Source organism: Diadema antillarum, unplaced genomic scaffold (genome assembly GCF_040938485.1).
Source record: "Diadema antillarum isolate AM-2024a unplaced genomic scaffold, OU_Dant_1.0 seq00001394_RagTag, whole genome shotgun sequence".
Taxonomy (NCBI): domain Eukaryota; kingdom Metazoa; phylum Echinodermata; class Echinoidea; order Diadematoida; family Diadematidae; genus Diadema; species Diadema antillarum.
Genome location: NW_027272149.1, coordinates 446,170 through 473,530, shown reverse-complemented (window position 1 = coordinate 473,530; position 27,361 = coordinate 446,170). Strand labels below are relative to the sequence as shown.

At 39.6% G+C, this 27,361-nt stretch overlaps 1 protein-coding gene across 2 annotated transcripts in view; it reads right to left on the bottom strand.

The window, feature by feature from the left end:
- LOC139708988 (uncharacterized) overlaps positions 1–27,361 on the bottom strand; it is a 141,890-nt gene that overhangs the window by 53,265 nt on the left and 61,264 nt on the right. For both annotated transcript variants that reach the window (XM_071620957.1, XM_071620958.1), the window contains exons 6-8: positions 24,770–24,952; positions 20,400–20,582; positions 13,615–13,797 (exon numbers count right to left, since the gene is read on the bottom strand). In XM_071620957.1, the coding sequence (XP_071477058.1) occupies positions 13,615–13,797; positions 20,400–20,582; positions 24,770–24,952 (549 nt within the window). The remainder of the gene's footprint in view (positions 1–13,614; positions 13,798–20,399; positions 20,583–24,769; positions 24,953–27,361) is intronic.

Sequence of the window (27,361 nt, the reverse complement as noted above, 5' to 3'; positions counted from 1 at the left end):
CACGTCAGATGGCCGGCGCGTTATGTGGTATCGTTAGGATAACGTTATTTCATTTAGTTACGAGGCGTCTGGCATCACTCTTGATCATGTCGAGGTTTTAAGGCAGATTTAATTAATTAATGTGAATACTATGTGACTGTCTTAGGTAATTAGTATGTATGTTATATGTGTACGCCTTGGCCGTATACAGTTTGTACAGGATGTGTTTTTTTTGTGATAATTTGTTATCATCTTAGTTTCTTTTGCGTGATCTCAGAGTTACCCCCGTAGAAGGAAAACTTACCACGGGCGGATTCACTGCAACAAGATACATTAAGTTTCCGTATTTTTATCGTACATGTATATTAATTTGTGTGCTTTTCTACGATACTCTAAATGTAGTACATTGTATAACGCTTAGGGGCTACCATCGCAGAACGACACGAGCAACATGACATATACTTTTTTGTGTCATACTTGGACAATATGGTTTGTTTGTACTTTCCGTTACAAATGTTTATCTGTTTGTATTATTATCGAGTGCATGGTCAGCGCTTGAGGACGTTGAACCAACACACGGTTCAGTCAGATCGACCTCATAGCATATTATTATGTACAGTATTTTACAATAAGTTTTGTTAGCTTTCTAACAACCTGCATACCGTCCTCAATGGTATACATGACCATTGCATTGATATTGTGTTTTTGGCAGGTAGTAAGACGGTGTACATACAGTTATTTTTCTTTTGTCGTACGTCAGTGCTGGTCAGGACTTACGTACTAGGGGGGGGGGGGGGGGGATTCCTTGTAGCAGCACGTACCCCGTTAGATTGACAATAAGTCACCGGCCGAGAGAGGGAGCTATTTTTATCGGTATAATCATGTCACTCTCTCCGGACGCTCCCCGATGGCAAAAAAAAAAAAGAGCTAATTTTTGCTGACCAGTCCTTTGACCACGGTTATGTAAAAAAGGTACACGTAGGCTTATCCCATAATACTTGCCACGTAGCCCCCTTTCCCTAACATTAACAGTGGACATAGCTTTTTCTCTCACTCTGGCTCCTCAACCTCCAAAGGAGATGGACATAGACCATCGCTCTCCTGCGTCCGATACAAAAGGGAGATGTAATATTATACTTTCCAGAGTCAAGTCCATCCCTTATTGAGGCGGTTTTACATTGTACTATAATTCTTGGAAGGCATACATGTCTATTTTACACCACATCGGTGAGGTGCATGTTTCAAGCAACATTAATTCTAAATAGTTGTGGAACAATTATTACGGAAGAGGAGTTGCCTTCCTGTCATATTTGCGGACGCTGCATAAGGCTTGCATCAAAGGCTTGCGTAAATTTATTGTGAATCTCCAAGTGGGATCGCATCCTTAACAATCGATGTCAACGCTATTGATGTGAGTGCCGGGCGACGACGAGGCGGCGAACACCGGTCCCGTTCCAGACAGTGCATGTACACGTCAGCATCTCGACCCGGAGCTCATCGTGGCAGTGCGCACTGCAGTTCGCGATCGCGATTGAGGTCCCCGTTGGAGAGTGACGTGGCCACTATTTCACCCTGGAAGCGACTTGGGACTCTGTTCGGACTGTCGCGGTGGTTCGTACCTTATGCACCTTTTTATTTGTATTACCGCTCCTAATATAATCACATGTATTATGTCCCCTCAATTTTAAGACCTCCTTTTAAACGTTTTGACCGAATATAATTTGGTGTAATTGCTCATGGAGAGTCGCAACCAATACACTGATTAATTCATAATTGTGGGGGAAATACCATATAATTATCACCTGCATGTGATATAATGATGTGCACGACAATAAAGCGTGTATAGTATTGAAACCTTAAATATTCTGTTGTCAACGCCCGTTATTACAATTAGTAAGTCGAGTGGAGTCATAACTCAAGGCGTTGGAATATGGCTGTATGACGAGAGTGTGTTTGGTGTGTAGTTTGTTACATAACGATAATGATATCTTGCCACATTAACGCATCCCGATGCCTACCTTCCAACAGCCCTCTCAGACAATGGACTAAAGATCAGCCCAAAGAAGTGTAAACTCTTCACTAGTGACGTAGACTACATGGGACATAGGATTACTGTTAACTTGGACGGTGAAGCATGTTTTCAGCCGCTCAACGATAGATGCGCATCCATACACAAAATGCCTCGACCTCAGACACCAAGACAAGTGAGACGGTTAATAGGAGCTGTAAATTACGTGGCGGGATTCTTCCCAAACATTCAATCCATACTCAAACCACTGCACCAGCTTACACGAAAAAGTAGGAAATTCGAATGGACCGATGAACATGAACAGGCCTTTAACACCATCAAAGACCTTATGACGAAACCCCCTGTACTACACATGCCTACAAATACTGGTCGTTTCACGCTTTACAGTGACACTTCACGGACTTCGACTGGCTCCTACTTGACTCAGGTTATCACCGGACGGGAAAGAGTAATTGGTTATTATGCTAAGGTACTCCCTAGTGCATGCCAGAGATACAGCGAGACGGAATTAGAGTTATTTGGTCTTTTGGTCAATGTAACTGCATGCAAACATTTGTTGCGAGGCTGTGAATTCAATGCTTGTGTAGATCACAGCGCAATTGTTCAGATTCTGAAATCCAAAGATGAACCACCCACTACACGCCTTCAAAAACTCATCTTGAAATTATCAGAGTACTCCTTTCAGATCGCATACAAAAGCGGCACTGACCTTGTTTTGGCTGATTTTCTCTCCCGCGTGCCGAGCGACAAGCATGCAGAAATCGATCAAGTTGTACCGACTTCATTCAGCTTAGATGAACAAGAACTTGAACATCTCAACGCTGCGCAACCCGTAGAACAACCAATGACACGCTGCCAAAAAGATGAGTGTTTCAATACCCAGTTTTTATCCTGATAACCCCGACACTAACAACCACAACGGCACAGGTACTGCAGGTACTGACCTTATCCCACCCCCTGACCCACCTCCCTGTCCTGACCCACTTTCCACACGAGTACATGACAGGACTACTTCAAAACATGACATTGCATCACGACACGAGCCATCAGCCAATCAGAGGCTAGCAGGGGACACACCCCCTGATCTGCCCCCAGTCACTACACGTTACACTGCACGCGACCATCGCAAGCCTCAAAGGGCAGCAGACAGACCACCACCTGTTGCTCCTCATCAAACCGAGCCCAGACTGGTAGGTAAACAGAATGAGTCACCATGCACTCAGAACTATAGGGACGTACCAGCGGACTTGCTTAGAACACCAACACCACTGACCCCAAAGGGTTAAACACATTGTTGCTCCACACATCCCAAAACAACATGACATAGACAATATACTGAACCTAATCAAGAAGAACGTTATTCGTGACTCCAACCTGCCTATCGACATGAGAAGACTAGTGACAAAACAACACACTTCACCCTTTTTTCTAACTGATTTACGACTTTCTGGCCCATGGCATTTTGCCGAGTGACAAGAAGGCAGCAAGAACAATCCAGCTGAAAGCTGAAAAATACATATTATGTGATGGCATATTGTTCCGCCTTTTCTTTGGCAAAAATGACGACTTCAGACTACAACTTGCTATACCAGAGACTTTGACTGACATTATCATCTAACAATTCCATGACAACCTACTTAGCAACCACCAAGGGACAATGCGCACTTACTTGACTATACGACGAAATTACTACATGCCGCAGATGTTTGACAGAGTTCAAAACTATGTCAAAGCTTTCCTGAGATGCCAACAGTTTCGTGGCAAACCCGACAGGGTACGCCCATTTCACACCCGTGTCCCAGACTCCTATCGCCCCTTTGACAGAATTAGTCTCGACTTTAAGACCATGCCTACTTCGGCTACAGGTTTTCGACATTTGTTGGTCATTTGCGATGAAATAACGCGCTTTGTTATCTGTGCCCCGCTTCGCTCTCTTGCTGCAGAGACAATTTGTGAGGCACTGATACAAAATGTTATCTGCATCTTCGGACCCCCTTCTTGCATAGTGACTGACGCAGCGGCTTCACTGACAAACTACTGACTACACTATGTAACGCCCTGAACATCGACAGAAAGGTAATCAGCGTAGCCAATCACGGCAGTTTACAAGTTGAACGACACATACGGACTCTCTCTAACTTCCTAAAGGTGAACTTGAACCAATTTGGGACAGACTGGGTTCGGTTCATTCCAACGACCTGCTACACTTTGTTTGCCTACAATTCATTCTCGTCCCCTCACCTCGGTGACCACTGCCCTTACCAACTTGTTTTCGGCCGAGACCCCCCACCCATGACGAACTTTACCTTTGACCCAATGTCTGGTCTGACCACGACATACCTATGGCGAGTACGTTTCCCATCTGAAGAGAAAATTTGACCAAATCGGACGCACGATGCTCTCTCTACAGAAAAAGACGCAGGCAAAACAGAACGTAGGCATCGCAAATCGACTAAGTCGCACTCCTATTTATTTAATAGGGCAACTGGTCTACTTGTACAAGCCGACCTCCTCCTCACTAACTGAAAACTCCAGAAAGATTGCAGCTGAATGGGTTGGACCCCTGGTCGTTCATGAGGTCCTCGATAGGACACTCTACATTCTAGCCACTCTCAAAGGCGAAATCTTGCGAGACGTCTTCAATTTCAACAGGTTGAAGCCCTGTTTCATGAGAATATCGGACGACCGAAAACCGGTCACCCACCTCCAACGACTACAAGCGGCCCTTGACAAATTAACGACTCCCACAGATGACAAAAACCCTGACACCCCATCAGTGCACTACTTTGACGAACATGACAACACTCCGCCCGAGTGCACTGCAAATCATGTCATGTGCTCTCAAACCACAGATCTAATCAAAAACACAGACTACGTTAACTCCCTCACTCCAGACAACGGCATAGGAACCCCCTCCCCACTCCAACCAACTAACCTAGAACGACCGTTTGACCTGATAATGACCGCGCCCGCTGACAACAACATGACCCTACACCGACGGCGGATTAAAAACGGGCTGAAAAACAGGTGCTAACTTCATTTGCTAAGGTACCAGCTAACAGTGACAGTAATGCCAAAGAAGTACGATTTTGGTGGAATGTCGGACTCTACTCCGACACTGCAGATTTAACAAGATAGATTTTGATGGACAAAATTATCCCAGTGACAGGAACACCACGAAAGTACATGAGATGGTTATATACATAGGTTAATTGACCCCAGTAATCGTTATCTTGTTGGGATGTTACCATAAAAACTATGAGTTACTGTAACCATGAATTTATAGGTAATTCAGTTGAATTTGTTAACAGCTGTGTTGTGTTTTATAAGTCTACAACGAACACTTGTTGTGAGTTGTGTTGTGCTTTATAAGTCTAAAGCGAACACATGTTGTAAAGTTACCATAGCAACCATGGGTTACTGTAACCATGAGTTGTGTATATAGACCATTCAGTTGAATTTGTTAATAGTTGTGTTGTGCTTTATAGGTCTAAAGCTACAGCATGTAAAATTCGTGTACGAATTTTGGACTGTTTTTTTTTATTTGTGTTCAAGGTGTCCTCATTCCGTTTTTTTTTTTTAAGTTCACTGTCAAATATAATGAGATTACAAGTGTGAACTTACTTGTCTCAAGCGTCTATGTTTTGTGTGTAAATTTGTCAAATGTCAGGCATTTGACAGTTTTGAATTTACACAATTTCACATTTTATGCAGGGTGGAAAGTGCCTGTTTTTTCCGATTATTTCATTCTAGTTATCAATGTGGGGAAATCTTGTTTAAACGAGAGAAGTTTGTGAGTCAATTTATTCTGTATCATCCTTCCCTGAAGTGATAATTGACTAGGCCTAACACATGGATTATGCTTTCATTCCTCGAGCGCTCTCGTTGCCTCTCCATTGATACTAAATTAGATGCTTGGAATTTATCATCTCTGACAGGACTCGGAAACTGTATGGATACTGTTCATAAAATTGGAGTAGTTGGTTTCCTATGTTTGAAATGGAGTATCGTAGCCACACAAATATTGTGTCAATGTAATATGTTTAGTACTGTGACGTTTATAGTACTTGCTCAATTTAGGGAAATTAAATAATGTTTCTTTCAAAAGATAGAATGATGGTTGATAATGCATTGCTCTGTGTTTTAATCTCTCCGTTTTGATTGTAAATAGACCATTAAAGATGTGTGCATTTACAGAGAAAATTCATAGATTTCTCAAATACATATTGCATGAAAGAATTCAGGTTTGGCTTCGATATTGATTGCACATTATTTAAAGTCCTTTTCTCGAACAATTTACCCAGCTGTATTATGTTGTTGCTCTTATCATGAATATCACCTGGGTTCCGTAAATTAAAGAAACGACAAGCTTCCTAATTTTCCATGATTTTAGTTTGAAAACGTGACTATCACACCCCTTTTGCGGGGACATAATAATTAAACTCTAAACCAAGGACTCCAACCATGTGCATTCCCTCATGTGATACACTTTAATCATGATTCTTCTCTCTGCTGCCATTAAATCAAATTTCTTTGTATACGCTATGTATTTTTTTAGAGAAAGAGTGATGAGCGAAAGTGGAACGGGACAGCAATATCAACAGTTTCACTAATCAATATGGCGTGTATGGTAATATTTTTTGTTGTCTTGTTTCTGAATTTTCACTTTGGCCTTTACCCACCCCCCGCCTCATTTCCCAAAAAAGGGGGATGTAATGTGTATTTAGGATATTTTGATAATGTCTACATCATGGGCGTAAATCCCGGGGGGGGGGGGGGATGGGGGGGGGATATATCCCCCCCACTTTTGAAGGAGGGGGGGGGGATGGCCTGTACAAATATCCCCCCCTGAAATTCTCCCAAGAAGAAGATGTAGGAACAAAAAACAAACAAAAAGGGATGTGGTGATATTGATTTCAGCATGATGGATTATTGCATAGCCTATAATCTAGGCGGAGAATGCAGTTATTGTCTTTGTAATTTGCTGTTAAGCTAAACGTATGATGCAGCGAGATGATTGTCTTTGCCAAGCGATACATCTGATGCGGCGAGACTACGAACAGTGGACGCATCTACCGCGTCCGCTAGGCGCCACGATCGGTGGCAGTTTTTTTTTTTTTTTTTTTTCCGAGAAGACTGCCACTGATTAAAAAAAAAAACAACGACAAACAACTGGATCATAGGCACTGTATTCGCGCGCATCCACTGTTCGTAGTCTCGTCGCATCAGACCAGCTGCATCCCCACCTAGGTTATAGGCTACAAACTGTAATGCATGAGCCATGACGTTCGCACGCCCGCCTCGTGACGAGAGCATACTGCTGTGCTAGCAGCGCTCGCGTACTTCTCTCGCACGCCAATGCATGTAGAGCAATATCGACCGTAATGCATGCTTCGGATGTTGAACTACTATTGTAGCCACACAACCAGATGGCAACCAGCTGCATGCAACCAGGGAGGTACTCTTCCCACCTCCTTGATGCAACACTGTCTGTAGGGCCATGGACGTAGGCAGGGGCGGATCTAGCTTTTTATAAAGGGGGGGGGGGTTGGGCAGTATGGGAGGGAGCGTAGCGAGCGAGGGGGGGGGGGGAGAATTTTTGAAAATCTGTGTGTGAAAATTGCATTTTCTTGCTAAAACACCACTAATAATAATAATAATAATAAATAAAATAAATACATAAATAGAAAAAAATAAAATGACAAGTTTAAAAAAAAGATAAGATTTTTAAAAAAATGGTCCCCGGATTTTTTTTTTTTTTTTTTTTTTTTTGGGGGGGGGGGGGGGGTTGCAAACCCCCCCCCCCCCCCCCCTCTAGATCCGCTTCTGGTAGGCGTGAACGAGTGCACCATGCCGAGCGCGATACGACTCACGTCGAGCTCCGCATGAGTTACCCAAAGATCTAGATAACAAACGAGTTCGTTAACAGCCTTGTACGAGTTTCAGTCGTAGGAATTGCAACACATTTACCCTCTCCATATTGGCAGTGATTTTGCTCAGTTAGTATAATTCGTTTGCCTCCAGAAAAAACAAAAGGAACGGGTGTCGATTACCATATTTTGCCATATGCAAGTACCTCCTTTAATCTAATGAACATTGCTTTAGATTAATGGTTCAGACCTATTAACCAGATTTCTTTTTTGTTTTCATGGGAGATGTGCAAAAAACACAAGAAAGTTCACCTGTTAACAAACATACATCAATAGATTAATAAGACAAGTTTATTCGCAGCCAATTTTATTGATATGCAACATTCATCTCACGAACAGAAAAATGGATTCTTTAATCCCTAATTAAACAATCCCACAGAAAAGGCAAGACATTCTAACAATTTGCCAGAATAGTACGAAAAGATTTTCACTTTTTTTTTTCCAGTGAATAGGACCTACTTGGAATTGAGTACTGAAGCGGATATTGTACCTTACCAAATCATTTTCACACGTTGGTAAGAATGTATAAAACCTGAAGTGCCGTGATCCTTAATGAATTTTACAACTGTATTTATGAGCCTGTAATGTTGTTCAAAAATAACGTTGCTTATCATGTCATTGTGCTTAGTAGGGGCCAGATATGAAGCCATTAACTTGACAAAGATGGAAAAAAGGTGAGCAAAATAAATAAAATTATCTCTACGAAAAGGAAGGGCTGAACTCATTTTGATTTCTGTAAATATGAATGGTGTTTAAATGGTAATAAAATATACAAAAGAATCTTTAAGAAAAGATCTCAGGAAATTATTCAAATTGTCGGCATCATATGCTCAATAATGTTTGAACTTTCAAAGGCTACAGTATGTAAACATCTGATAGACCTGGGCTTCAGAAGTGCTCTGATATGTAGGCCTATGTTGCGAGATTTATAGTTAGTAAACGTTGGGTTGTCTTCAATTAAAGTACGGTTGCTTAATCTATTCCTGTGAGGTAACTGAAGTTAAAAGGTAAAATTTCCTTCAATACGAGATGAACATTCAAGTTTTCAATCTCCGCCTATACGGTCCTTATCAATAACCTTGCGTTTCTGATAATGTTTATTGTTTTGTCATTTTGTCCCCCAAGCAATTCCCGAGATGAGGACAAATCTCGAACTTTCTTTATGGAAAGTTGGACAACTACCGCCAGAATTATGCACCGGATCGCTGAATTGCAATCATAAATATGCAAAAGCTACTGGGTCCCTTTCGATAGACTTTGTACACTTTTGAGATCGACGTTTTATTTCCTTATATTTATTAAAGAGTGTGCAGCAGATCTTTCACTTACAAAAGCTCCCTCATAATTATGCAGAGGCGTCGATGGAGGGGGAGGGGGATGGTTCCCCCATAAATGTATTGGGGACAAACAGATCATTTTGCTCCTCCTCGTAACTCCCGAGATGTGGAAATGTTCTTACTTTTTTTGATAGAAGACTGTCTAAATATTTCACCCAAAGATGGCTAGATTTCAATTCTGAAAATACAAAATCTCCCTCGCGTAAGAGGGGGATAGGCCTAACCCCTCCCATACCCTCCACGTTCAATCATTTCTACTTAATACACTTTAGATTGACAGATTTCAAAATGTTTCATCCAAAGTGTGCACCAGGCCTGTTACTTCAGTTTAAAGAAATGCAAATGTTCCTTGGGTGGGAGGAGATATCTAGATACTTTCAATTAACGGAGGATCCCCCCCCCCTAAAAAAATAGTATACACTTCTGGGATTGAAATTTCCCCAGACTACATCATAAATGTGTTTACGAGATATTTGTTGCTGCCAGTAATTGCCGGCAGTTGCGCCCGGTGCGCCCCCATCCATTAATTTCCAAAGCGAAAAAAGTACAGCTACAAACGGCAGTTTTTGGACTGTAAAATGTCAAATTTTTCAAGCTCGCTCGCTTCGCTCGCTCGCATTGAATCGTCATGCCATTCTCCTGATGTTGCTGCCGGGTAATTGCCAGCAGTTGCGCCCCCCTCCCCCTTATTTTTCAAAGCGAAAAAAATATAGCTACAAACGGCAGTTTTGGGACTGTAAGATGTCAAAATTTTCAAGCTCGCTCGCATCAGGGAGGTGGGAAGAGAAAGACCTCCCTGCTCGCATTTAATCGTTATGTCATTCTCCTGATGTTGCTGCCAGTCATTGCCAGCAGTTGCGCCCGGTGCGCCCCCACCCCCTTAATTTCCTAAGCGAAAAAAGTACAGCTATACAAACGGCAGTTTTTGGACTGTAAAATGTCAAAATTTTCAAGCTCGCTCGCTTCGCTCGCTCGCATTTAATCGTCATGCCATTCTCCTGATGTTGCTGCCGGGTAATTACCAGCAGTTGCACCCGGTGCGCCCCCCCCCCCCCTTATTTTTTCAAAGCAAAAAAGATATAGCTACAAACGGCAGTTTTGGGACTGTGAAATGTCCAAATTTTCAAGCTCGCTCGCATTTAATCGTTAGGTCATTCTCCTGATGTTGTTGCCAGTAATTGTCAGCAGTTACGCCCGGTGCGCCCCCACCCCCCTTAATTTCCTAAGCGAAAAAATATAGCTACAAACTGCCGTTTTGGGGCTGTACAATGTCAAAATTTTCAAGCTCGCTTGCTTCGCTCGCTCGCATTTAATCGCTATGCTATTCTCCTGATGTTGCTGCCGGGTAATTGCCAGCAGTTGCGCCCGGTGCCCCCCCCTTAATTTTCAAAGCGAAAAAATGTAGCTACAAACGGCAGTTTTTGGACTGTAAAATGTCAAAATTTTCAAGCTCGCTCGCTTCGCTCGCTTGCATTAATCGTTAGGTCATTCTCCTGATGTTGCTGCCAGTATAAAATTGCCAGCAAATGCGCCCGGTGCGCCCCCTTAATTTCCAAAGCGAAAAAAATATATATAGCTACAAACGGCCGCTTTTGGACTGTACAATGTCAAAATTTATGATCGCGTTCATGATCTTCAGTGTAAGAATTAAGACAAAAAATGTCTCTAAATGATACCATAATTTTTATAGGCAAAATTGTTCAATAATAATCTACATAAAATGTACTGCTACCTTAAACATGTTGGACTGTTTCAAGTCGATAGAACACGCAAAAAAAATGAATCAAATTGCACCATTTACAACATCAATATGCAAAAAGTTCTCACTGTGGGAGGGGGAAACCCCCCTCCCACACCCTCCCCCCTCGCTCGCATCACTCTCTCGCATCTAACCGCTCCCCCCGAAGATCAAATCCTGGCTACGCCGGTGATAGGCCCCACTATTTAGTAGGCCTTCACAGTGATGTCGCACAGGCGGAGCAAGAGCTGAAATACCACGATGTAGTCATTCAATTATCTATTAATATTTCTTTTCCTTACTTGTTTTTTATAGGAAAAAAAATCCCAAATTTCACCAAAAGTGTGCACCAGATCGCTGAATTTGAGGTCTGAAAATGCCAAATTCTCTCGTGTGGGAGGGGGATACCCCCTCCCACACCCTCCCCCCCCCCGCTAGGCCGCTCCGCTCCCTCGCACAGATATTCAAACTCAAAGTCCCTCCCCTACCCCCCATCATTAAAACGGAACGATGCCCCTGTGATGATTGCTTTACTGACTTAAGGCAAGAAAATCGAAGAATACAATTAATAGCTACAGGAAAATATCTACTATACGTTATTCAAGAAATGGATATCCTAATTAGCATTTTATTGAATTCATTTGGGCATTATTCAGGGCTGCGCTACTTGTTTGAAAGGGGGGGGGGGCAAAATCGCCTGTCAGTCAAGAAGAAAGAACATCAAAAGACAAGAGAAACAACAGCAAAAAAGTCTTCATACTTTTAAGGTCTGATTTTCCGCGGAAAGTCGGCTGACAAGAAAAAAACAAACAAGCAAACAAAAACAAGAACAAAAAGTCGTCATATTTTTGCTGCCACTTCCCTCCCACTTTGCATGGAAAAGAATGGGACATTATTGATCCCTGCAAAGTGTGTGTTTGTGTGTGTGTGTGCCCCCCCCCCCCCCCCCCCCCCCCCCCCCAGGGCTGCGCCGGTCCGGTTATGGGCTTGAAATCGTGGTGATGGTGACTATCGCCAATCATCCCCCCCACTCCTCAGTACGGATTTACGCCGTTGGTCTACATACAGTTGTATAAAACTAGCTCACTACTCCTGAGCCCATCCCTCCTTTTAAGTCATCCTCCTTTCAATGAACCATCTTGTATAATTTCTCCCAGTCAGCAAACCTTCCCTGATATCGTGAATGTTTACATCATGTTTAAATCATATATAGGCTCTCAAAGGATTAGACCACTTGCCACAGACTTCCTCCAAACAGGTGCTCTCATTCAGACCGTTTATGACCCACTCAGCTTCAAGGTCCATTCGTCTCCCCCACTGTTTCCAAACATCAAGGTCAGTCCCATCTTAAACATGACCTACGCCCAAGCTAATTTTCCCTCCAAAAATGACTTCCCTCTCTTATGATTGGTCCAAGTACCACATCCACTTCTCTACCAATTTTGCTGATGTGTCCAGAAGCACGCTGGCCATAAGATCAGACCGGACATTCATGTAGAGAGCTGGTCAGACGGTCATCGAGTAAAGACCGATCCTTTAGTTGCTCGATTCTCATACACCGGCTGTACACATTACCTTTTGCCTGTTCGTCGTTGTCAATAAAGGAGCAATAGCTCTTTTGAACGGAGAACCTCGTGTACGAGCTCATCCTTATTTTCTACAAGTACTTCTAAAGATACGCTACATTACAACACCTTGACAGGAAAGAGATTTTCTCTTCCCAATACATATTATTGCATGTCTTAGTTTTGACAAAACAACTTAAAGAACAATGATACAAGAGCTAGCTGAGAGCGATGGGCGAAGTGAAAACCAAGGACCTTTAAGAGGTGGAGTTACCACTGTTTTATTCTCTTGCAATTTATGTTCGAAGACGCCACTAAAATATAAAATGAAAAATACAAGAAATATGTGACAGACTGGATCTGCCTCACAAATGGACAATGGACCGCAGTTCAATTAGCTACCAGGTCTGTTGGAAAAGTAACATCCGTCAATTGTAGAAACAATTTTATATGGTAGTTTGTTTGTTGTTTGTGTGTGTGTTTTTTTGTTTGTTTTTTTTTTTAGTGTAAAGGATGTGACTTTGATGTGGCAGAGGGTCAACAAGGAAAGATATTTTCTCACTGCTGTCTTTGTCTTTATTTTCGAGAGGAATGTCTAAATTTTTGGAATTTTTTTTTTTATTGTGGAGCGGTATCTTTAGTATAAATGTCAACAATGAAGTGAGATACATCATCGGATTGGGATTGCTCGAATAGACGGCGGATACAAACTTCTGGCATTAAAAGCACAATTGCATCCGATGGATTCTTGTGTAAATCCAAAGAAAACTGATAGTTGTTTGAATAGTTATACTGACAGTCGTTTTTTTGTTCTCTTGTACCACCTCATTAGAAGTAAACTTTACTCAACAATCTCCAATAAAAAGTGGTAATCATAATTATCATAAAAGGAACTACAGGGTAGTCGGATAGTATTGCCAGCAGCATTAATCAATTAAAACAAACAGACAAACAAACAAAAGAATAACTGCTGATCCAGCCACATAATAAATTATGCTAAATGTTTGTCTTACATAGTCCATGGTGCGACAAATACCTGACAAGATGATGCTGATTGTGTGACTGTTGAGAAGAAATGATCGTCCAAGCAACGGCATTTCAAAGTGAAGCATGAAAGATTCGGCATAGTGAAAACCCATTGGGCCAAGTCAACCCCAATCGAGGATTGATGTTCAGAACCGTGCTGCCAGCTGTCAAGAGTCAAATACAGATGTTTAATCTGTAGAGTAAGAACAAGAAAATAAAAACCGATAACATTTAGTAAGCATGAAAACATTGTACTTGTACAAGTCGAGGATATGGAATGAATTGGGTAATTTAACAGAAGTGAAAAACAGATTTGTGCATCAGGAACCTGCGTTCTATTATACAGTGTATTCACTATCATTCAATCATAACATTATCATGTTGACGCAAAAGCTGGAATAGGGACTGGAAGGCGTATAATGGATGAACACGCATTGATTCTCTCAAGGATATTACAAGATTGCAATTACAAGAGTGACTTCTCATGTCAAGGCTTGATAAAACCAAAATTATCTCTCTATCTAGCCCATGCACTATTGCAGTACGATGTAAGTTTATTTGTGCTCCTTGCATAGACACAGATATCGCCCAATCTTATGTAAGTGCACCAAATGTGACCCTGCACCTCAAAACAAACAAAAAGTCGCCAGACATGAATTTTTAGTTAAGACCATATTCTGGAAGAGCACACTTTAAGCTTTAAAATGATGTATAACTCAAATCAAATAGACTCTCCTAACCTATCTAAATATTGGAAAGAAAAGTGTGAACTGAGAAAAGAGGCTCTGAAGTACAGTGTCTATTCAAGCGCTTAATCTTTACCAAACCGTGCTGGCTGTGCGATGAATGGGACAAAAAACAGGAAGTAAACCACCAGAGTAACAACAATGAAGAGATTATCAGATTAAACTGAAATTAAACATGCCTCATTAACACATTCTGTCCATAATTAATGCCAACTTTCAAAGCAGTAGCATTGTCCTTTTAAAAGTTATTAGAGTTGAAAGCGAAGAGTGTGGACAAGGTTTTTCAGAAATGAAAAAGGGATTCTAAAGACACACATAATCACACTATTCTACCAAAAATGTTCGAGATAAACTGCTAAGAAAACACACTTTCCTGCCCATTTTATGATACTAAATTTTAGCGTAATGTAAAAGAAGACCCGCTCTTTCAAAAAAAATGAAAAAGTCAAGTTCGGCTAGGTTGACCCATTTCACTTATTTTCAGTCCTCACGCAAAATCAATGTGTGCAACTTTGTGTTCGTTTTGAGGTGCACGGTCACAAATAGCCACGGGCTTTTGAGTATTACTACTATCAATGTGGCGCGCAGTAGTCATTTCAGCAAGGGCTTATCGGAAAGTGACACTATAATCATTGCAACGGGTATTGGGTATACGGGACTTTTCTATGTGTTTGCATCGACATTCCAATAGTAAAGTAATTCTTTACAAGGAAATCCGCCACAAAAACAAATACGTTTTAAAGAACTAGAACGTAACGATTCAAAAATGATACAAATCGGATAAAAAGAATTAGGAAGATATGACATTCTGTAATTTCACTATTTTTGAAAAAGATTTCTTCGATCAGTCCTTCAAATCAGCAAATATTCAAATCAGCAAGGTGACGGTGTTACGTTCTCACAATTCTTCATTTATTTCATAAACAGAAATGACTCAAATCTCATATTTCACCTGGATAGATATAAAACTTAAAAAGAAAAACACCCGAAATAACAAAGCAACTGTTGACCCTGATACATCTTGGTATGTGAACATGCTTTTACTTGTATTAGCTAAAATAAACATTTCCTTTCTGAATTTCATATAATTATAATATTATAACATAAATGTAAAATTTTGACGGTATAAGACATCTTAAACTTGCTTATTTGAATAATATATATTATTAATAAGGACTGATAACAAAAAAGTTTTCAACAAAATGCTATATTACATTATGTCATATCTTCGTACTTTCTTATCTGATTTTTGTCATCTTTGTATAATTATGTAGGGAATATTCTTCTTTTTCTTCTGAAGATATTGATTATATTTCTCTTTTAGATTGGATTTCTACTTAACATATGAAATGACAACATTTTGAGAGATCACCTCGTAACGCATGTTCAGTGATGCACATTTTCTGTCTGTGACTAGAAAATGGCTAATAATATAAATTACTCTATATAAAGTCGCTTAAAAAAGTATTACAGAATAATTGAAGACCTGAATATAAGAACGACTCAAGTCCAATTTTTGGCCAAATTCAGTTTGACATGGGAAATTGTAGCTTATGCATGAACTCATCTTGTGTATAAATGATAAATCCGAATTACCCCCGGAAGTGCCTGAAATGAATGAGTTAAATGTTTTATTAATGTAAGAATGAAGGACTTGGGTCATTCTTACATTCATATAATAGCGCCCTCTCTCAACCTTCTCTCATCTCTATAGCAGAATTTCACGTATATGAATCAAAGAACGACCCAAGTCCATATGATACAAAGAACGACCCAAGTCCACCACACAAAATGGCCTCTCCACAATTAATGTAAATGTTAATTGTCATAATAATATATGTTCTAATTTGTATAGTTGCCTTCCCATCACAGTTAAATAGAATATTATTGGACAAATAAAAAAAGATATGAAGTTTTTTTTTAGTTTACTCGAAATGGTCTTCAATGGACTTGGGTCGTTCTTATATTCATATACTCAATTTATTATTTTGATGTCAATCTCAAGCCAAGATTAATGCTAATATAGTGATACAAGCATGTCTGGCGTTGCAAATAGGAAACATTCAACAATACCCAGTATACAATGTATGATTGCAATTATCGCATTTTCTTACAACCAAAGTGAAACAACAAAAGTGCCTTGTGGAATAAAACAAGTAATGGAGAAACATCAAGACGTTCCTTGTACAGAGAATCATTTGGATGCAGACAAAAAAATGTTCTATAAGTTATAACAAAGCAGAGCGGTCCGTTGTCAAAGAATCTTTCCATGGATATAAGCTAGTCATATTTACAGATGTTTATGCATACCATCCTTTCTATATCACATACACTCGAATTAATCAATGTAAAGCGGTTGTATCGATAGAAAAATTTACACTGGAACCTTAAAGAGAAGCCGAAAATTGACGCCTATTACTGTGTATCATAAAACCAACAATGGGTCGTATAACCAGATTCTATGTGAGTCGACTGGAAGAAAAACTTAGTCAATACTCGGCTTTTTTATGCTTTCAGAAAAAAAAAACATATTTATTCTATGTAATTCTTAAGTTTTCCTCAATCAAGCGGAAAAAAAAATCAACTGTGAGATTAGGCATGACAGGAAAGACCCCCTTTTTATGTCTATAAAAATTACTACCCTTTCGCTTTCATCTCTAATAGCTTTTGAATGGATGATATTACTCTATTGGATGTTTGGATTAGTCACTACGTGTATTAGGATGGTGTTACGACCAAAATCACACTGAGAATGACCGCACAAAGGAACAAATATATTGATGTTAAGGCGGTTTAATTAACGGTTATATTACCACTACAGACCCGAAAGATTTGTCATTACAGTACACAATTAAGAACAATTATCAATAATTATTGAAATAATTGTACAGTGAATCACTGACAGGTGTCACAGTCAAATGCAAATGGCAAGGTCTATGTAATCCTTCGGAGTTGTCATCAGATAACATTCGATACACAGATGAATGATCGTTGATGCCACGATGAATGATCCCTCTGATGTATAAAATCAATTTTCACATTCAAGGTTAAGGTAATCCTAGGTACAAATTCAAAGAATAAATCCACACCGACATGTGTAAAGTCCAGACGTTGTGTCGAGTCCAGTCGATGCGTGAAGGATAATCCAGCAAATCATATCCAGCTAAGAATCCAGCCCGTCTCTCATTGACTTGAGAATGGAATCAGTCACCAATGTAGGCGAATCAATTCTCCGCAGGCACTTTGCCTCCCAGGCCTTATCTCCAAAAATATAGCAGGTCAGACAAGTAACACAGGACCGAATATGATAAGTTACTTGAGAGCCAGAAGTGACATACCTCTCCAGAGCGGCAGACCTGTTCTAACTCTACCTTCCTCAGAATTGCTGTGGCGTAAAGGTCCATTCACCCCTCCTTGAATGTCTCTTCTTTCTTTTTTTAAAAAATTGCTTTTGCCTGGAGCTACATACTTTATCATTCTTCCAACTGCCTTCCAAAACCCCGACTTCCTAAAAATAACTACCAATCGCACTGGGCTACGGGTTCAGTGTATGCATTGCAACAGTATTGCATCACTCAGCGAAATTTGCAGGCACTTACTAGAACTTTCCAGATTGGATGAGCTATTTCCTTTCCATATGCATGTATTGTAGCTAAACCAAATAGAATGTTCTACACTAATCTCGACAGCCCGCATACGCGCTGTTTAAGCAACCATACAATACACCACATGTCTACCAGGATGTACATTCACGACAAGGTGCTGATGGAATGTGGTAAATTCCAGCTAAATTGATAATCTTTGCATAGTGGCTGCTAAATCGAGTTTTAAATCAAAGGTTTATTGTCCAATTCTTTGCAAAGATCACCGATAAGAAAGATTAAGCGCTAAGATAGATCTTAATTTTCAATGCCTCTTTTCTAGTAACACTTTATATGGTGCGAAGTTTTCTTCCATTATTTAGATAGATGGACAGATAGATGGACAGATAGATAGAGAGATGATAGATTCATGTGTACTGAGTCAAACATTATGATCAACGGTTTGAATCTACTCTTTGTGAACCAGTCCATGTCCGTCGTCATTTTTTTTTTTTTTTTTTTTTTTGGGGGGGGGGGGGGTGGTGGTAGTTTTGTGATGGTATACCGGGTCATGTAATAGTATAATAACTCTAGTGAAGTCTTAAACCATACGTATTTTTCTAGGCGTATAACGGCGTGAATAATAAAAGAATGAAAATGACAACCCTAATTTCGAACACTCATCTAAGTGCTTTTTTTTAAGGTTACTACCGCTGATTTAATGACGTCAGGACTGTCTCACTTACGGCGACCTATGCGGCGGTGAATAGGTATTACAGGGACATTCCAGGCGATTTTCATAATTTCACATCGTGACAGTAGCACATAAATCAACAGCTCCATGTATATATTTGTGGAATTTATTGTGGTTCTAGAGCAGAGAAACAATACTTTGAAAAACCTTAAACGAATTACACTGAAAAAGGATGATAACATAGGATGTTCACATATTCCAGAAATGTAGCAGTGTAATATTCCATTACAATACCGCTTGCTTGCGAGTTCACCTGTTTATAATTTATGCATGCCTTCTTCTTTTGTTCTGCTTCCAAGAGCCCCAAGTTATGCATTCTAATTGGGAACCTGCCATGTCATCATCATTGTTCATTGCAATTTGTTATAAATTTCGGAAATATTCTTATTTTTCATCCCAATTATCACAAATACTGAAACTCTGTCTTCAGCATAACTAATTTATAGTGGTTCAAATGTAAAAATATGAAAATCATCCGGAGGTCTCCTTTAATGGATTTTCCTATGCATGCAGATTTATCGGGTGCACGTAACGAGACTGCCACCCACGAGTCATACAGCTCACAAGTCATACAGCCCATGAGTTATACAGCACACGAGTTATGCAGCCCATTTATAGTTTGACACTATAGCTAACAAAGTCCACGAGACCGACACATTAATCCACTTGTCGTATCTGACGAACTCGTGGACTGTTTTTACCTAGTGTCGAAGTCATGGGCTTTATTTGCCTTGTGTCGAACATAATTATTAGCTGTATAACTCGTAAGCTGTATGATTCATGAACCTATTTTCATTTTCGAACTCGTGGGCTGTATGACTCGTGTGTGTCGGTCTAGCGGGATTATCATAGCCAAACAAAAAGTGAATAGCCAGAACTTCGTGTAGTCATACATTCATACACCAAGTTTTCATATGGATACCTCAAACACTTATGAAGCAATGCTGTCCACACAATTTATTGATAATGGACGAAAAGACGAACGGATGGAAGGACGAACAACCCGAAAACATAATGTCTCCGGCGACACTCCATGGCTGAGGTATAACTGACATGCACACTGATTCCCAGAGTTATCTTGGTCACGTCGCTTCGAACGTTGTTTCTTCTCATTGAATGTTCGTCATCATCATCGTATGGTCACTACCACGCAGCTGATTTGACCAGCCAGTGTTTGTGCAACTATAACCGGTACTCAGGCCGCAACCGCATCAGCAGCAGCGGGTCGCGTCTGCTTACCTTCGGCTGCTTCGGGACCATGATTTCACCGGGGACTTTTTTGAATTCGAGGATCACGACTCGGCAAAGTCTCAGTTCTTCCTCTCATTCTGGTCTCCACCTCGGAACTGAGATCAAGACTGGAATTGCCCTCCGTTTCCTGTCAAACAATAGTGTATGTGTGTGTTTTTTTTTTCTTTTTTTTTGGTTTGTTTCTTTGTTTGTTTTTTGATCGAGCTACACTGCTTATGATGGAAGCAAGACGCACTCTCCCTAGCCCTTTTGAAACCTTTAGAGACAACATTGTGGCGTACGACAGGCTGATATCCTTATGTTTACCATTCTTACATTAATGTATTTTGTCAAAGCCGAAATAAAGTCTATAATCAAGATATTCGGCAGGCTCACTAATCAAGTAATTACACAGACATACTAAAACGCTTAGACTAGCGGCCAAAAGTAAATCATACATAGCAGGGTCTACAAGGTTACGCACCTGACAAGATGATGCTGAAGAGACGGCTCTAGAGAAGAAAAACTCGTCCAGGTAGGGGCATTTCAACCTGAAGTTTGTAAGAAGGGGCATGGTGAATACCCATTTGCCAAAGTTATCCCTCATGGAGGATTGATGTTGAGAATCGTCCTCCCACCTGTCAAAAGACACACCCAGATTTTGAATCTGTGTAGGAAAACAAAAACAATAAAGAAAACAAAAGAAACAAATCAAAGTATCATGTAAACTTCGATTAATCAAGAAAGTACTGAATGCATGCAGGGCCGGCGGAGCGTTTTCAAAAGTGGCCCACTTCCGAGTTCCATGAGCTGACAAGAAAAAAAAAAAAAAAAAAGAAGAAGGAGAAAAAAAAAGTCTTCAGTGGGAAAACATAACCTTACCACGCTCACACTTCAAATCTCTATCTATTTTTATTTAGTGCCACTTGCGTACTTCCAGGTTAAAAATGTGTGCGGGCACAAGCCCCCACGGCCCTCACGGTTCCGGCCGCCATGGCCTCATAAACTATACGCAAACTGGAACAAGGTATCCTGGTAATATTATGATAATGTGGACTTTATTTGCATCCGGGCCAAGTTTTAACAAAGCTTTTTTAAAGTTCCCTTAGCAATGTTGTTATAAGTCTGTTAAATCAACTATAATTCCATTAACCAAAAATAACTTCTTAATCGAATATAAGCCCATTTATCAAGAGACCTATGATGCAAATCACTTACAATATCCCGCCGAATCAATTACAACTTTTTTTACAACTCCTCAAATTGATAACTCTTCTTTATCATTTGTATACAGTTGAGCCAAATAGTTAAGCAGAGTCCCCTTATGTAAACGTATTTACTAAGCACTTTAACGAAGAAGGACAGCTGCATGATTTCACATTCTGGCTTGTGTCTTGTCACAGACGTTCGTCTGGTTAACTGGTAGTTTTCTCTTATATTAGTTCAATTTTAATCTTCTAGTTATGATCTGTTTCTTGCAGCTGATTCACTATCACGACGTGTATTGCTAACGTGACTGCTGAACCTAAACATTAATGCCGCAATCATTTATTTGTGTACGTATTGTAGGTTAAATGTGCGAGAATTGCAAAGTCAAATACACGTAAACACTAGCATTACACGTCATGCTTCGGGCTGGGGAGGACGATTCATACGTCTCTAATAGAAGAACGCATTGGTAAACTTCCTGTGAACTGCAATTAAATCCAACAAAATCTGAATGGTAAAAATGGAGTGAAGATCATCACAAGAAGTTTGCGAGAATATGACTGATACAATTATGTTCTTCTTGCGACATTGGTACATACTGCAACCTCTATTATATAAATCACCGTCACAACAGATCGATATTGTTACATACAGCAACTTGTCGTACACAATGATCTCGTGCCCCGAGCCCTGGTCCGCCATTACCTGTAAAAGACATCATGTCTATACGAATTGGTAAAAACGTATGAGAATTACACTGGGATTGTTCGTTTGTGTGATTCGCAAATATATATATCAGTTGTTGTTTTTTTTTCTTCTTTTTTTTAGAGAAGTCAATAAGTTACATACAATCAATGACGCGCATTTAATATCGGTATAGATTTATGATTTCTGATATAGTCAGTAAAGACTCGCTGCAGAAATAGTCCTTATCGACTTATGTTGAAGTCAATCGTAAGTCACAAGAAATTAATCATTAGTTATACTTAATGAATTATGTTAAAATACGTCTCAACGATCAGGAGTTTAAAAGACAAAATCACACCTTTATCGGTCCCCTGTTACATTGTATTACTAAAGTCATATCTTTATACGAGGAACGTGGACAATCAACCTTCCGTGTCAATTGTTAATATAATAATAATAATAATAATATATATATATATATATATATATATATATATATATGACCCTGCACCACAAAACAAACAAACAGTCGCCAGACATGAATTTTTAGTTAAGACCATATTCTGAAAGAGCAGACTTGAAACTTTAAAATGGTGTATAACTCAATTCAAATGGACTCTCTAAACCTATCTAACTGAGAAAAGAGGCTCTGAAGTACAGTGTCTACTCAAGCGTTTAAACTTTACGAAACCGTGCTGGTTGTGTGGTTAATGGGACAAAAAACAGGAAGTTAACCACCCGAGTAACAACATTGAAGGGATTATCAGATTTTAAGCATGCCTCATTATCACATTCTGTCCATAATTACTGCCAACTTTCAAAGCAGTAGCACCATCATTTCAAAAGTGATTAGAGTTGAAAGTGAAGAGTGTGGACAAGGTTTTTTCAGAAATGAAAAAGGGACTCTAAAGACAACCTATTTACACTATTCTGCCAAAAAACGTTCGAGATAAACTGCTAAAAAACACACTTTCCCGCCCGTTTTATGACACCAAATTTTAGCATAATGTAAAAGAAGACTTGCCCTTTCAGAAAATTTGAGAAAGTCAGGACCGTCTAGGTTGACCCATTTCACCTACTTTCAGTCCTCACGCAAAATCAGTGTGTGCGACTTTTTGTTCGTTTTGTAATGCACGGTCACATATAACAGCAATGGTACAAACTTGACAAAGAATTGTTTTATTCGTATCTTCCATTTCATACCACATATTTTTTTCCCTTAATGCAAAGTACATTTATTCCTTCGACATTTTACTGACTCAAGCTATGGGTAGTTGTAATGTTCTCTCTGACTTCTGAACAAAATAAGAAAAGAGCTTATTTGATTTTGCCACACATTGAATCATGTTCATATCTTATCTTCTAGATGTTTCAAAAAACCATTTCCCACTTTGGATTCTTAATAATTCAAAAACTATATATCAGATAACATTGTCATTGATATGAGTGATAGCTGAATAGTGTACAATTTAGTTTGATGTGGTTAAAATATGAAAGCATAAATCCAGTTTCATGAAATTCATGATTAATTTCAGTTAGGTTCCAGATTTTGCTCTATTTTCCACCCTCTGTACAAAATTTCACTTTGCAAAGGGATCAATGGGTGTGTATGGAAGTGTGTGGTTAACACCCTGACAATGGTCCTGAACAATGGCCAGGGTTTGAATGCTTCATTACTTATTTATGAGAAATTCCACTATCACAACTAGTCTTTAGTCACCCTCTGGAAGTATTTGTGTAAAGTCAAACGCCTGCCGATACTGTCGTTGCGTCGTGACAGTGCTCTCCCTACTTCTAAAAAAAGAAATTACAATGATTACCTTCTGTTCTATCGTAAACATGGTGACAGGAAGCAAAGAAAATCAACTAGAGTATACACTTGTGTATATGGAGCCTTAAATTAATCTACTGTGAAACAAATCGCCCCAATGATAAATGCTGCTGAACTCTTTACCAAAAATGATCTTTTTTATTTAAAAAGCGAAAAATTTGTCTGACTATTTAATTAGTAGACAGTTGTATTAAAATGATGAACCTTAAATAATTTATGCTTATTTATGTCCCAAATTTAGTGATATGTGAAGCAAAATTTCAAAATGATTGCCAGCTGGAATGAAATAAGGTGTTTGTAAGCACATGGAAACATGTGCTTACCTTTTCCATCCGCATACATTTTACCGTTTACCGTGCATGAATTCAGACTAGCAGTGCCCGGGGCTATCCACATGAATTATTGATTAAGCATTCATGTGCCTGGGAGTGCGACACTGACGCCTAGTCAACAGGTGGTTCAGGCATGTCCATTGTTAAGGGCCATTGTCAGCATACACTCACATACACATCATTGGTTCCTGTGCAAAGTGCAATTTTTGTACAGAGGGTTAACAAATGACCAAAATCTGAAACCTTACTTCAAAATCAATCTTCGATTTAATGATACTGATTTATGTTTTCACATTCAAATTACCTTCAACAAAATTGTACACTATTCATCTATTACTCATATCAATGACAGTTTTGACGGATGAATTGTTGTTGAACTATCAATGATCAAAAGTGGGAAATGTTTTTTTGAAACACTTAGTATATATTAGTCCGACAAAGCAGAATTCTATCTTTCATCCAGTGACGGTGCCACCGAAACATTAACATTTCACAAATCTTGAGCAGACTGCTCCATTTTCCTGAAGCCTTCATTAATGTGTTGTAGTGTAAGTAATACTGCTGCAAATCAAATATCTAGAGTGTAGCACTACTGCAGGTATTTATCTTTTTTTCTCTCTTGTATTTTTTTCGTTTCTTGAATTTGTCAGTGAAAATAATAGTATACTTAGTTCAAAAAAGTTGGCATGCCAAGTAACTAAGTAGACACACACACACATGCACATTAAGACAGCTTGAGACGCACGTGCATATTTGTTTCCAAATGTAAACCATACATTGTGCAATGTGACATACCTGACAAGATGATGCTGAGGCGACGGCTCTGGAAAAGAAATCATTGTCCATGTAGGGACATTTCAAACTGAACTCTGAAAGACTGTGCATGGTGAATACCCACTGGGCCAAGTCACCCGCTATTGAGGATTGATGATGAGAACCGTCATCCCAGTTGTTAAAACTCACACTCAGATCTTGAATCTGTATAGCAAAAAAAAAAAAAAAACATGTAAACACAAAGCATATCAAGAAACTATTGCAAGAACTAGCAAACTAATGATTGCACGCAAAGTTTTAGAGTAATAGTACTACGCGCGTTTATTCTAAGATGAAACGTCTACTTACATTGTATTTTAATAATTTAACTTCATTTCATTTCAATTCTTTTATCTCATTTTCATTTTTAACGAAGAATATCAGTGTACAAAACATAGGTTGAAGAAAGAAAAAGATATACACATACATTATACACATAATACATGCACTCAAATGTAGCAATCATAAACACAACAAGTTTACTTGAAGGACGAATAAATACACTGTGTACGTAATAAGCAGTGATTACCTGCATACGCATTGTTGAAAATTGAAAATGTTGGAAATAGAGGGGAAGGTAAAACGCTGAGCTTGTAATAAGCATTTCCCATTCTCTTACTCAGATTTGACAAAAATCAAAATCTAATCTTCTTCGTACTCCCAAACTTTTGCAGTACGAGAGAAGTTACACATTGCGTTCAGTGCTTAGGTTGGGTGTCGTTTTTTGTTTGTTTGTTTGTTTGTTAATTCAAGGAAACATTGTTTTCTGACTTTGCATTGTAACTATTGTTTGTTCGGTAGTGATGCCTGTCATTGTTATGCAATATGTCATACAAAATAATTTTTATGTCACAATATTATACAGGCCTATCTGTCAAAAGTCACATACATCTGTTTGTCACTTATGACTACGTTAGGGTTGAGATTAGAAGACTTCTAAAGATTCCATAATTTACAAATGTATAAGGGTATTCTGTCACCCAAGTGATAATACCTTTCCAAATTTGGTGGATATTTTGACAATGCATTCTACAGAAGAAGAAAAATGTACAATTTGTGACCGTGTATAAAAAACCAACAAAAAGTCGCACTCACTAATTTATGTGAGGACTGAAAATAAGTGAAATGGGTCAACCCAACCAACCTTGTGTTTTTCATAATAAACAGGTATTTTCTGAAGGAGCAAGTCTTCTTCTACATTAATTTGAAGTTTGGAATCATAAAACCGACAGAAAATTGTGATTTAGCAGTTTTTCTCGAACACAGTTTGTTAGAATAGTGGGGTTAGGTGTGCCTTATAACTTTATAAAAGATGATGCTACTATTTTGAAAGTTGGCATTAATCGAATCTTCGGAAGAACGAAGCTTTACAGTAACGAACCTTATTTCATAATCGGATTAACAAAACCCCGGAATACCGGATACTTTGAATGGCGAACCTTCGGATTATAGGAGCTTTGCATCACAAATCCAAAATACACACATTCATTCATGCATGCATTCAATACATAATGGATAAAACCGCAATAGAAGTCAAAGTTGTTAACATTATTGCGCAAAATATTTCATGAAGAAAGACAAGAAAAATAAACGAAAAAACTTAAGAAATAAACGGATTGATATAACAATGCGTTCAAAATCATAAAAAACCATAATAAGAACTTAGTATAAAACTTAGTCCAATCCGGACGTCCCGCACACACACACACACACACACACACACACACCACATGTTCGTCACTTTTCACCCTTTTACAGGCACTTTACGACATAATTCACAACACATACCAACACGCTCTAAAGCCCCAGTCACATAATTTATAAACACGGATCCTCATGAATATACACGGCGATGATCCGGGGAGCTCAGGAATAATCGTACCCCGGATATAGCTTAAACGAGCGTTGATGACTGTACACCCGGACTCAACACGGCAGCTACGAAAATGGGGCCGGACCAGCACATCATCTACATGCCATCCACACGGCGCTTACACGAACTTCCACGGACCATGCCGGTCGCACCCGGAAACTACACGGTCCATGCCTGTGTCTACACGGACCATCAAGGCACCTACACTGACCAACACGGTAGCTAGAAGGACCAACAACGTAGCCACATGTACCATGCCGGCAGATGAGATTCTCGCATAAAAATGAAGCTGAATTTGCATTTACATCAATCTTCTCCCCTTTCTTGTCACCAAGGCCTACATACTGTGTAGATCTGAATTCATCTCTTAAAATGGTCCGTGTAGTTGCTGTGTGTCTGCCGTGTAGCTGCCTTGATGATTCAAGACGGTCCTTGATGTGAAAAAAAAAAAAAAAAAAAAAAACGTCACGGATCGCCAAGGATGCTCGCTGCGCCTACATGTTCGTTCTGGGCAGCCACATGGACCTTCGCGGTAAATACACGTCAGCTACACGGACCATCCTGGATTGCTCTGCCAACACGGCACGACCTACCCAGACCTACACGAACCCATAAGGACCTACACGGATCCGGGGGGAGATCCATGTAGACCTGATAGGCATCCTAAGCGGTTCTTGCAGGTGCATGTAGGTCCGGGATGC